The sequence below is a fragment of the Eurytemora carolleeae genome, unplaced genomic scaffold (assembly GCF_000591075.1).
Source record: "Eurytemora carolleeae unplaced genomic scaffold, Eaff_2.0 scaffold70, whole genome shotgun sequence".
In the NCBI taxonomy this organism is placed as follows: Eukaryota; Metazoa; Arthropoda; class Copepoda; order Calanoida; family Temoridae; genus Eurytemora; species Eurytemora carolleeae.
In genome coordinates, this window is record NW_019396054.1 from 39,024 (window position 1) to 51,432 (window position 12,409).

At 32.1% G+C, this 12,409-nt stretch overlaps 1 protein-coding gene across 1 annotated transcript; it reads right to left on the bottom strand.

Annotated features, from left to right (window-relative positions):
- Positions 1 to 750: 750 nt before the first annotated feature.
- Positions 751 to 9,657, bottom strand: LOC111706527 (pyrroline-5-carboxylate reductase). The gene is made up of 12 exons (XM_023479425.1): positions 9,638 to 9,657; positions 9,335 to 9,522; positions 8,427 to 8,528; positions 8,158 to 8,241; positions 6,561 to 6,651; positions 5,963 to 6,038; positions 5,656 to 5,689; positions 4,519 to 4,619; positions 3,130 to 3,223; positions 2,565 to 2,628; positions 1,887 to 1,992; positions 751 to 1,060 (listed from the first exon to the last, which is right to left on the bottom strand). The coding sequence occupies exons 3-12, from the start codon at positions 8,523 to 8,525 to the stop codon at positions 997 to 999; spliced, it is 813 nt and encodes a 270-aa protein (XP_023335193.1). The 5' UTR covers positions 8,526 to 8,528; positions 9,335 to 9,522; positions 9,638 to 9,657; the 3' UTR covers positions 751 to 996.
- Between the last annotated feature and the right edge of the window lie 2,752 nt (positions 9,658 to 12,409).

Consider the following 12,409-nt stretch of genomic DNA (forward strand, 5'->3'; position numbering starts at 1 on the left):
ATTTAAATTTTTTTTGAGACTAACATCTTCAACATGACGAGATTATATTATTTTGAATGCCATTTCCAGTGTTAGATTATAAACAGCAACAATTCTTTTGAAATAAAGAAGGGCTAATGTTTGTTTAAAACAAAACCAGTTCCAAAAGGTCAGAAAATGTCTACCGAAAAATGTCTACCGGAAAAATTTGGTCAACTAACCGAAAATTGGGGTAACTTATTTTGTGCTCTATAACCCTTAAAAGTTGTGTCAAAAGATTATTTATGCATAAAATTCTTTCAAGTCTAATTAATATGCTTGAACAATAAGTAAAGCAAGCGGTCACCGATATATTTCTAAAAATGTATATCTACAGTGATAACCAGAAAACTTTGGAATAGGCCAACGACTTTTAGAATACAGATATAACTTACAAAATCAAATGAGCTTGAGGCACAGTAATTGTGCAGTGTAAACAATTACAATGATTTCATAATTGTCTAATAAAACTATTTGACTTGTAACAACGTTAAATACACTTTTATATTGGTATAATGTCTTCTTTCTATTCTATTGTTTACTGGTCATCACTGTATATCCATAAAACTGTGGAATAGAAGGTTGAATGTTTTACTCAAATCATGGTTATAAATAGCCCAAAGAGCGAAAAAAAATATTGTAAACCAACATTGCAGAAGATTGCTTAAATGTCGTCTTACCATTCTTCAGTTTTAGATGTTTTACTGTATTTCGAATATGAACTCTTAGCTGTAATCTTTTAATTATATATTTCAAAAATAATGTTAAAATTTCATGAGTACTGGTACATGGTTTATAAATTTTATGAAATCTTGTCAACAGGACCTTAAATTTTCGTTGTACTCTTTAGAAAATTTTTTTGCTTAGAGTGGGAGGGGGATAATTTTAGATAATTTTTAATGGTAAGCTAACTCGCTACAATCTTTTTTTGCGGATTTATAAAGCACTGACTTCCTGGAACGATCCTGTTCTTCTAAACTATAAAGATCCGATCTGTCGGCATCTTCGCGCAGTTGCCGCGACTGCTTCCATAATAATATATCTAAACAGACTCCATTTTAGAATCTATCATTATATAATTAATATTTATTACAATAATTTGATTAAAGGGACTGTCGTCCCAATTAACTCCCCATTTAAAGCTTTACATGCCTGATTCACAACGGAGCCCTTTAGCTTTGTATCTAACTATGGCTTTTAGATCTTCTATTTTCATTGTGAACATGTTCGCGAATCCACAAACCTTCCCTGGAGTCACGCGAGGTCAGACAAAAAATTTGGACCCGATCTGTTCAGCTGTTTTGACGTTTATGGGATACAAACAAACAGACAAGCAAAGTATATGTATAGACTATGCTTTCAGGGCGCTTCGCGCCCATCTTTTATTCAAATTGTGAACGTGTGATCTCTTTGTAAACATTGTAAAACAAACAAAAAAAATTTCGCGGATTTTATAAAATAAAGGTCGTGGATTTTCAAAATTTTCAGAAATCAAATTTTGTTAGAAGCAAATTTTTGGAAATTCGATCATACATAAACCTTCCCTGGGGTCACGCCAGGTCCCACAAAAAGTTCGGGCCCGATCGGTTCAACCGTTTTGACGTTTATTAGACAAACAACCAGACAGACACCATGACAGACAGATAAGCAAATGGTCTATATAGATACCAATGACAAATCGTGGTTTTCTGTCATATAAGTAATATTTACAATAATTGTTAGAGAAAAATATCAAATTAAAGATGAAAAATAGTGCTCAGACATAGAATAGAAATAGAATTGTGAAATTGGGGGCAGCAGGTAGTGAATCAGTTAAAAACAGTTTGACAGTGATAAACTCCATTCAAAATTCTAAACTATCCCTTTACCTTATTCCTCCCTTCTCTAGTGCCCTGACCCCCTCTGCAGTGCTACCCCCTGGGCTGGTCACCTCCCCCCTCAGTATAGAGGGATGTCTGATGCTAGCCATCATACCTAGTGTAATATATCGTTTATGCTCGTTTTGAAAACATTTTTTTTTAAAAGTCCAATATTTTCAAATCTTCAAAACACTCTTAAATCAAAGTTTGCTTTCATCAATCCTTGCAATATTTTTGTTTTAAAAAACGATCGTTAAATTGATAACATGTTTTGTTTTGGTTTAATTTTGTAATTTTACCCTTACTTCCTGTCAGGGTAAAAATTTGCTATAGAGAAGGAACAGCAGATATTAAGAAACAAAACTATTTTAAAACCAATTGTGCTTTGATAGAGTCTGGTGCGTTTTTTGCCTTTATCTTCTGTCTGCTGGGTCGAAATTTTGCATAGCAAAAGAAAACAAATGTTTTGAATAAGCTATTTTAAAACCAATTGTTATTTTATAGCTTTTGGTTTATTTTTGTTTTTATTTTCTATCTGGGTCAAAATTTGGCATAGCTAAAAAAAGAATATTTTTCAATTTTAGAAAAAACTATTTTGAAAAAAATTGTGATTTTTCAACTTTGCCAAATTTTGATTTTGAAAGAAAAAAGCGGGAAAAAACGAGCCAACTTTATCACTGATCTTACCGGCTCCTTGCATTGTCTGGGCAGCCAGGTTCCGAGCCAGGTCAGGGCCTAGACCCTGCCGAACCTAATAATAAAGAAAAAAATTAATCTGAATTGTTTATCCCTTAAGAAAGCGCTAGTCCGTATATTTTGTATCATTTTTCCAGAATATCTTTCAAGGTCGTTGAGATATCACAAAAATTTAAAACGCTTGTTTTTAGGGATCAAACATGTAAAAGTTGCCACTGTACATCAGGATTAGGCATTGTAGATTAGCGTTATTTTAATAAATTTAGAGAAAAACTTTTAAATGGACCGTATATAGGTTAAATTCATTCTGGAGATTAACAAACCTCTCATTGGTAAATCCGGGGATTCAAAACATTAATGGGGTTAGTTTAAATCTTTCACTTTTGTAAAAATTGAAAATATTTGACTTCAAACTTAAATTATTAGAAAGGTACCACCTAAGAAATACATTTATCGAAAATTTTTAGAATTTAAGTCATTTAAGTTGCATAATTTTTATGAAAACCAATACATAAAATAGGAATTGAAGTATTTAAATATTAAGTTTTTAACTCACCCCTTCCTCAGTCAATGCTTCTAATATTAAATACATATACGCTGGTCCACTTCCTGATATTCCAGTAATAGCATCAATATCCTGTTCTTTTACCCTAGAAACAGCATTAATTAAATATATGCTGCTCCACTTCCTGATATTCCAGTAATGGCATCAATATCCTGTTCTTTTACAATAGAAAAAAACATTAAATACGTATACGCTGGTCCACTCCCTGATATTCCAGTAATAGCATCAATATCCTGTTCTTTTACCCTAGAAACAGTATTAAATACATATATGCTGGTCCACTCCCTGATATCCGGTAATAGCATCAATGTCCTGTTCTTTTACTCTTGAAACAGTATTAAATACATATATGGTGGTACACTTCCTGATATTCCGATAATAGCATCCATATCCTGTTCTTTACCCTAGAAACAGCAATAAATACGTATATGCTGGTCCACGTCCTGATATTCCAGTAATAGCATCAATATTCTGTTCTTTTACCCTAGAAACAGCAATAAATACATATATGCTGGTACACTTCCTGATGTTCCAGTAATAGCATCAATTTCCTGTTCTTTAACCCAAGAAACAGCAATAAATACACATATGCTGGTCAACTTCCTGATATTCCAGTACTAGCATCAATATCCTGTTCTTTTACTCCAGAAACAGCATTAAATACATATATGCTGGTCCACTTACAGATAAACCAGTAAAAGCATCAATATCCTGTTCTTTAACCCTAAAAACAGCATTAAATACACATACAAATACTTGACGGGCATAATGATATTTTTTGAAAATATTCTAATACACACTAGCTGAAGGGCCCGGCGTTGCCTTTGGAAAAACTTTTTGTAGAATAAAAATTTTGAAAAAAAAATTCAGCCCAATCGGTCCAGCCGTTTAGCCAGCTATACGCAACATATATATGGATGTCTTGTTTTATTATATAGATTATAATAAAACTCTTATGCAGTGAGAAAAAAGTAATTCTTTACAGAGACAAAAGTAAAAACAACAACAAAAACTTATTGAATATTATTTTCTATTGGTTTGCTGAATAAAGTTTGTTTAGTCGAAAATTTAAAAGAATAGAAAATGTTAGATAATGTCTATTGTTTTCTAACTAAGCCAAATTATAAACTTATTAAAAATTCTAAAACTAATTAAATGATTCATTGTGATAGAATGAATTTCAGTAACAAGTTATTAATAAGAATTAAGTAAAACTTGAAGGTTGATAAAAAGTTTAGAATGTTTCCTACATTGTTTGTAAACCGTATATCCATGAAGGGCAATTTTATACATTTTTCAAAATCTTTTTTTATGATTTTAAACTATAAAAACTATTAGAGACGTTTTTTCAAAAAGTTAACTTAACAGTTTGATATTTACCTCCAACATTTTCCAACTTTATAGAATAAAGTTTCCACATTTTTACAATCCTCTGAGGTTGCCCCTGAACCAGTGGCATAAACTGAAGCCCCACATCCAACCTGATATTTTATTTTTACAATCCTCTCAGGTTGCCCCTGAACCAGTGGCATAAACTGAAGCCCCACATCCAACCTGATATTTTATTTTTCTGAATTCAAAACTTTTATGTTGTGAATCTCTGGATCAAGCATTGATCTGCATCTTATCTTATCTACGGATTGACTTAATTTCTCTTCGATATCCCTGGAGGGATAACTTAAGACTGAAGGATCAAGCGTTTAAAAGTGTCCGCAATGAATATCGAGATCAAGTGTTCAAGATTAATGATTGTCCACCCAAAAGTTCCGATCTGAGATATGACAATAAGAAAACTACAGCTTCAAAAATATGTTAAGGTAATCAAGTTTGCTATAAATATAATTGCTTATTTTCTTCTTAATTTGAAAAAAGCAACACAAAAAGATTAAAACGTTTTATCGCTATTTTCTATTTATGTATGTAGGGAAAATGTTCGTAGGCGTATAAGTAATAAAAAATTTTGCAATTACTATACAAATAGATGCTATGCGACCAAAAAGAACAAAACAATAGGAGACAATCATGATCATTTCAAAAAAGTTCTTAAAGGGAATGTCAGCGTTTTTTTACAAATCGACCCTTAATCAAAAAAAGAGATTCCCGATTCACATTGGTACACTTACAAGGATTGTCTGATAGAAAAGCAAACAGATTATTTTTAATTGTGGTTTCTCTGAACACGTGAAAGGTGCAATGGCATGTCCCGCGTCACTTGAAACTAGGCTTACCGTCCCTTTAAAGGGGCCGTTCACTTATTTGGGTCATTTCATGGTAAATTAAATAGCATATTAGCTATTTATTAGTATTAGTCTTACTTTTCAAAGATAATTATGGCCAGGGAAAAAGCCGACTTATCACTTAGAATTCCAACGCAAAGGTACTTACAAACTGTGTTTGAAAGTATATAATAAAATATTTAGTTTATTCTCCAATCACATAAATAAGTGAACGGTCCCTTTAAATAGTAAATCTTGAATAACCATCATGTGTAAAACATTATATAAAATCATCAATCACCTCAACTGCGGTATTTGGCATAACTCGAATAACTCTAAAGAATATCAAACATTTTTGTGATTTAAAACAATTTTCTTGGTTTTTGAACATCAGTAAACAAAGTAGATAAAACTTCTTTGGAAAGTTTCTAGAAAAAGTGAGCTTTAATTAAAAATTGACACCCTGTTCTACCCTGTTCTACCCTGTTCTACCCTGTTCTACTCTGTTCTAGAAACAATTGGTTTATAATTTGATAATATTGAATTATCCACTGGCTGAAATATTTTGCTAACACGCCCTTTAAATAAATAAAATGTTCAATTTTTCCCTGAATTTTGGTCCGAACCATTGTTGAAGGGTTTGTGTATTGAGTCCAGCAGCAATACTTACCAATAACTGATCACCTCAAATTTTATTTTTATGTCAGAATAAAAAAGTTTTTTTTTAATGGAAAAATGAAAGGGGGTATAGAATGAAATTTGAGAATCTCAGGCGTTAAACGATACATATAAGACATCTATCTGATGTTCCTGTCTCGATAAATTGATATAAAACTGTGTCAAATTTAAGCAAAAATTCATGAAGACTTAAATAAACTGTTTTAACAATAAACTTTAAGATTACAACGACGGTAGCAATTGAACTGTTGCAAAGAACCCACAAACATAAGATATAAAATCTCTGTTTGTCTGCCTCATTGATTGAATTTACGATCACAACTCTAAAACCCTTGGACCTATTTGCCTCAAGTTTTGATTGGAGAGCTCAGTAGAATGCACGGGGTTGGTCTTCTGATTTATATAGAAAAAAAAGAAAACTTTACGTCATTCTTACGTTAAAAGAAACACCTATTATCCAAAATCAGGGTGTAAACTCACATGAACATTTTTATTTTGATAACATTAAGAAGAATTCGTAAGCTTTACCTTTCGAGTTTCCTATAAGATCTTGTGCTACTATTTCCACAATTCCAGGTTTAACTCCCAATAGGATAGTATCAGACCATTCTCCAACATCCTTTATATTAATCAATCAATCAATTCCAGGTTTAACTCCCAATAGGATAGTATCAGACCATTCTCCAACATCCTTTATATTAATCAATCAATCAATTCCAGGTTTAACTCCCAATAGGATAGTATCAGACCATTCTCCAACATCCTTTTTATCAATCAATCAATCAATTCCAGGTTTAACTCCCAATAAGATAGTATCAGACCATTCTCCAACAATCAATCAATCAATTAATCAATCAATCAATCAATCAATTCCAGGTTTAACTCCCAATAGGATAGTATCAGACCATTCTCCAACATCCTTTATATCAATCAATCAATATCAATCAATCAATTCCAGGTTTGACTCCCAATAGGATAATATCAGACCATTCTCCAACATCCTTTATATCAATCAATAATATTTAGGATTTACTCCCAGTTGAACCAATCACTAACATCCATAAGATCAATCAGTTGTCAATCAATTAATCAATCAATCAATTTTTGGCCTACTCCCAGTGGGATAATATCAAACCATTCACTAACATCCTTAGGATCAATCAGTCGTCAATCAATTAATCAGTCAATCAATTTTAGGCTTTACTCCCAGTAGGATAATATCAGACCATTCACTAACATCCTTAAGATCAATCAATCAGTCATTCAATCCGTCAATCAATTAATCAATCAAGTCACCTAATCAATCAGTTAGTTACATTATTAAGTGTTCAAATTATTAATCAAACAATAAAATATTTAATTTATCAATCAATCACTAAATTCGTTATCCATTAATAATGATGTATCAATCAATCAAAGGATGAATTAAAACATAACCCTTAAAAATAACTGTTTTAATGATCACCGTAAAATTAAAAAAAAAAAAATTTTAACATCTAATATTTGTGGCAAATACAGAGTTTCATCGTTTTATTTATGAAAAATCTTGTGCATTTTTTTGCTCGTCTTTTAGATGCTTAAATAAAAGTACTGTACACTTTTACATCAGAATTTTTGAATCCAAAATAGTTTGATAGTTGTTATAAATTTCTGAAATGTCATTGCTTTAAACTTTGATAATTTGTAAAATATAATAATTATTGCCCTGAAACACACACTCCCAAGATAAATTTAAAAGTGCTGCCAAAAAAAATTTGAAAAGTTTTTTGATATTCTAGTTATTGATGAACAAATATTTCAGGTTCTTTTTCACATTCAAAGTTATTTTCGCACTTTTTAAGGGCTTGACAAAAATATGAGATAAATATTTTTTTTCTAAATATCAAAAATGTTTTAAGGCTTATACGAATAAGAATAATAAGAATGGCAAACATTTTGCACAATGCCATAAAGGAAAACTTTTTTTATAAAATGTTAAAAATTTCTGTTGAGCTTTATTGTAATATTATAAAAAAATCTTAAATGCTTAAAATGAACAGCAAACAATCACCATCTAATGCTAAGAATATAGACTTGAGACGATTCTTTGTTTTAACAATAAAATCTGTGTTTTTATCCGTGTTACCTTATTATCAAATGTTGTGTTGCAGCCCATCTGCTTAAAGGGTTCAAGCAGTGCTTCATCCTGTTTTGGTACGCTAGCTAATACCTGACAACGACAACAATAGAAATAATAGTTATAACGATTGAAAAATTATAACAATAAAGATAATAATAATAATCATAACTATTCATACAAAAGAGCATAAGAAACTTGGGTTAATCGTTTTGTTTCGTTTTGAGGGTTTTTAAACTCTTATGAGGTTCCACAAAAATCCAAGATGATGGATTGACCTGGTTAGATTTGATTACTCCGGATCCAATCCATCCTTTTAGAAGAGCTCCGGCCATCTTACCAGCTCCTATCACACCGACCTTGCTTAGACCCCCCATTACCTGGAATACAGTCGTCTTTTTAATCAATACAATGAAGACGACTTTCTAATTCAGTTTTGATTCCTACAAATATTTCAATTAGCAGAGATACAAACATGTAAGCAAAAAGAAGTTGTCAATTAAAGACCAGCTTTTTTCACTTGTAAAATCATTTGAAAAATGCTTGTCAGGGATCTACATATTGTTGATTTTATAAATATATATGTTGATCACTGTAACATATTGTAGTAAACTTTAAAAAGGAAATAATTATAGTTTAATATTATGGTTGTTGCTAAAATCATCAAAAGAAGATGATTTTTCATTAATATTCTTTTAATTATTATTATTTTGTAATTCATGTCAAAAGTTGTCAAATTCTTATTTAAAGTTTAAACTGATATCCAGTTAAGAGGCCTGACAATACTAGTCTAAGTTACTTAGAAATGACCCCTCAAATTTCAATGCTCATACTCGAGTCAAATCACTTTATCTTTGCAATTTGATGTCGTAGATACCCTTCAAACCTTCTACTAATTAGAGAGACAACGCATACAGGTTAACCACAAATGATGAGACTGTAAAGACGACCAGAAGCTCTTGAAATATAATTATCACAAGGTTAAATGAAGTCTTCTGTCATAGATATAGAAGTTTAATGGCTTATTTAATGATTTGGGAAAAAATATGTTTACAGTTGTAGCCTTGCAGGGAATCATAAATTTACGTAAAAATTCCACACGGTCGTCTTTGAAGTGTCACCCTTTGTGGGTAGCTCTGTGTTAAAATGCAAAATAAAGGTATTATAAAATTTGAGTTTGAGTTACCTTTATTGTATATTACTGAAGAATTGTTTTCAGTATAACGTTGAGATCACCCGTGTCTCGAGTGTTACTCAATGTACTCTGTACCAATGATAGTGGTTGGATAGTACACAATTCACTTGGAGTATTTACAAATATTCAACACATTCAATACAAAGAGATATCTCAGATCACCGACTTTAGTTGTGTACCTATAATTAAATTAATTTAAATGAATTTATATCTTAAATAATTGAATTTTTTAAGTAGTTTCTAAGCAGGAAGAATTGGTAGAAATTGTTAAAAAGGAATTTTCCTAGTTCGAACCAGATTTTCAGGTTTTGTTATTTTTTTTCTTCTTCAGAATCAGCATCATTTACTAAAACAATATTTTTTTACCATTTTGTATTTAATATTTTTCTGTAAAGAGAAGAAACATTATTTTGAAAAAATGGTTGGTATGAGTATACACCCTGGTCCGTAGAAAAGGCCGATAGTATAGGTATAGGTTTGAAATGCATGCTCATAGCCCAATTTTTCAAGACCAGCTCGAAAAAAATTAGACCGCTAACTTTATCAAATATCAAGATCTGACGCATGATTAATGCTTATACGCCCATTTTCAAAGGCTTTAAAAATATGTAGTTTTTAGATCTGTAGCTTTAGCCACACAAAAATATATCCTATATTATATTTTCACTTAACACGGACCAGACTTTTTACCGCCCTGTACCCTTCCCTATGCATTAAAAAAAATTACAAAAAACCTTTAAATTACTTCACCTTGAAAGTCAAAAACTATTTTGGTGATAGACATAGTGTCAAAAGTGAAAGTGCTAGGGCAAAAAAATTTGAAAAAAAAGATTGGAAAACCCTCCCCACCTACCCTCTACCCTCCCAACCTACACTACCCTCCCCACCTACACTACCCTCCCCACCTACACTGCAAGAATTAATCTAACCATAGTTTTGAATAGCTGTTCAGGTATGCACATTATTCGACATGTTTTTTTAAATTTTAGACACTCAAGCTTCATTTTTTGGACTAAAAGGGAGTATTAATGTGTTTACCAACCACGATAAAGAGCAATATTATTAAATATTTACGAAGAAATTCTAATTGACCACTTACAGTTACAGAGAGTATTCAACCAGATTATAAACGATTCTAATCTCTGTTTACTGAAACGTACCACCAGACTCCTACCAGAAACGTGCCAGAAACATGCCAGAAACCTACCGAAAACGCGCCAGAAACCTACCAGAAACGCGCCAGAAACCTACCAGAGATCTACGAGAAAAGTGCCAGAAACATGCCAAAAACTTACCAGAAACGCATCAAAAACCTACCAGATACCTGCAAGAAACGTGCTAGAAACATGAAATAACGTTTTAAAGTTTCAAATTTACTCATTACATTTTTTGTCTTAACCATAACCATGTTTGGGTACTTGAAAACCAGGAGACGCGGGNTCGCTGTAATAAGGTCTTTTTCGTGTAAAACTAAAATCCTTAACTTTTTCAATCTTTTTTTACAAGATAATACTACTTTCACAGTTTACTAACTCATGTTTGTTTACATTAGATCGGCTGACTTTGTTATTGTTGTTACGCAAACACTAGTTCTTCAGAAGTCCAAAAACGTCACAGCAAAGTGTACGGAAACCCTATCGCCCCCTTCTTCTATTCAATATCTCCTTGGTACATATTAACATATGCGATAACACAAAGTATATAGACCAAACCAAGGTTGTAATGCAAGGAAAGATAACTGCAGTTGCGTATACTCTGCGTACGTATTTAAACCAGTTCTCTCTGGGCGGAATTTGTAAACAAGAATAGATGCATCAGTGTTCGTTTAGTATCCGAGGAGGCTTAAAGCAGTAAATATTAATAATTTTGATAATTCACATTGATTTTTTATGTAAAAGATAGATCCCATGTCAGGTTTTGACATCCGACTTGTTTTTACATTACCGCCCTGCAGAGATAGTACACTGCAGTACAAAAGATGCGTATACCTCTGAAATAACTTTCCTTGCTTTATAACATTGGACCAAACAAAATAATATAGTCCACTTCATCAGACGAGTATCTTAATCATAAAATAAACCTGCGATTAAGAAATCCTAGGTTTATCTTTGATGAAGCGGTCTATAGTTTTGTGCATTAGCAATGGACAAGGTGTCCCAATAAACATTGAAGTTTAACGAAATCATTTTTGAAATATTGATGACTAAGGCTGTTTATTATTCTGCAAAACGAATGATGTGTCTGTAAAATTTCTGTAAGATAAACAGTAAAATGAAATAACTTACTTGTTTTTACAAAGGAATTTACAGAGGTCTACGGTCAATTTGAATTCGAACCGGACCAACCCCTTGTACCGGACTTGGTGATGCACGGCAAGTACCGACCCAACCCTATTCTATGCCAGGTCAGTCTCAACTTTGATGACGTGGCCAGACTTTTACAGTACCCGGCCTATCATAGACTTAGCCCACTAACTTTTTTCGACAAACAAAAAGGGAATATTAATAAAGTGAAAGGAAATGGCGCTGGTCTTGTATGAGAAAGCCAGTCGCACTGCTTTGCAGACCAGTACGGTAACCTAACACACACTCTTTTGGTACAGACACACACATATGATTACAGTCAAGGAAATTGCAGAACAATGTTGTCAATTATAATTAAGCTTGAAAAACGACTATATTTATTGTAAACTTTGTTCAAGTTGTATTCTTTGTATGAAAATTTGGCTTTATAGTGTTGACTTAAATATGTAAATAATATATAACATGCATTTAAAACTTATTTTTAAGTAAACCATTTACAATAAACAAATGTACTCTCCTAGACTGTACAAATACCGAGATTCATACGTACTGTATAAACCTACAGTACACACCTTTGGTACGGTATCCTAACACACACTCTTTTGGTACAGACACACACACATGACGTTTCCGCCCCCTGCAAACAACAGTATACAATCAAAACAAAAACAAAATCGCCCTAATTTTTATATAAACATTATGCAACTAAAATATAAAATTGTTCTTTGAGTACAAAATATGAACAAGCTGTACAATATGAAAA

What these genes read in the sequence shown, in the direction of transcription:
- LOC111706527 (XM_023479425.1), bottom strand. Translation starts at nt 8,525, where the DNA reads ATGGGGGGTCTAAGCAAGGTCGGTGTGATAGGAGCTGGTAAGATGGCC. An exon ending in ACACAACATTTGATAATAAG is followed by an intron (nt 6,652 to 8,157) that starts GTAACACGGATA and finishes ATTAATATAAAG; the next exon opens with GATGTTGGAGAATGGTCTGA. An exon ending in AAGCATTGACTGAGGAAGGG is followed by an intron (nt 2,629 to 3,129) that starts GTGAGTTAAAAA and finishes CTTTATTATTAG; the next exon opens with GTTCGGCAGGGTCTAGGCCC.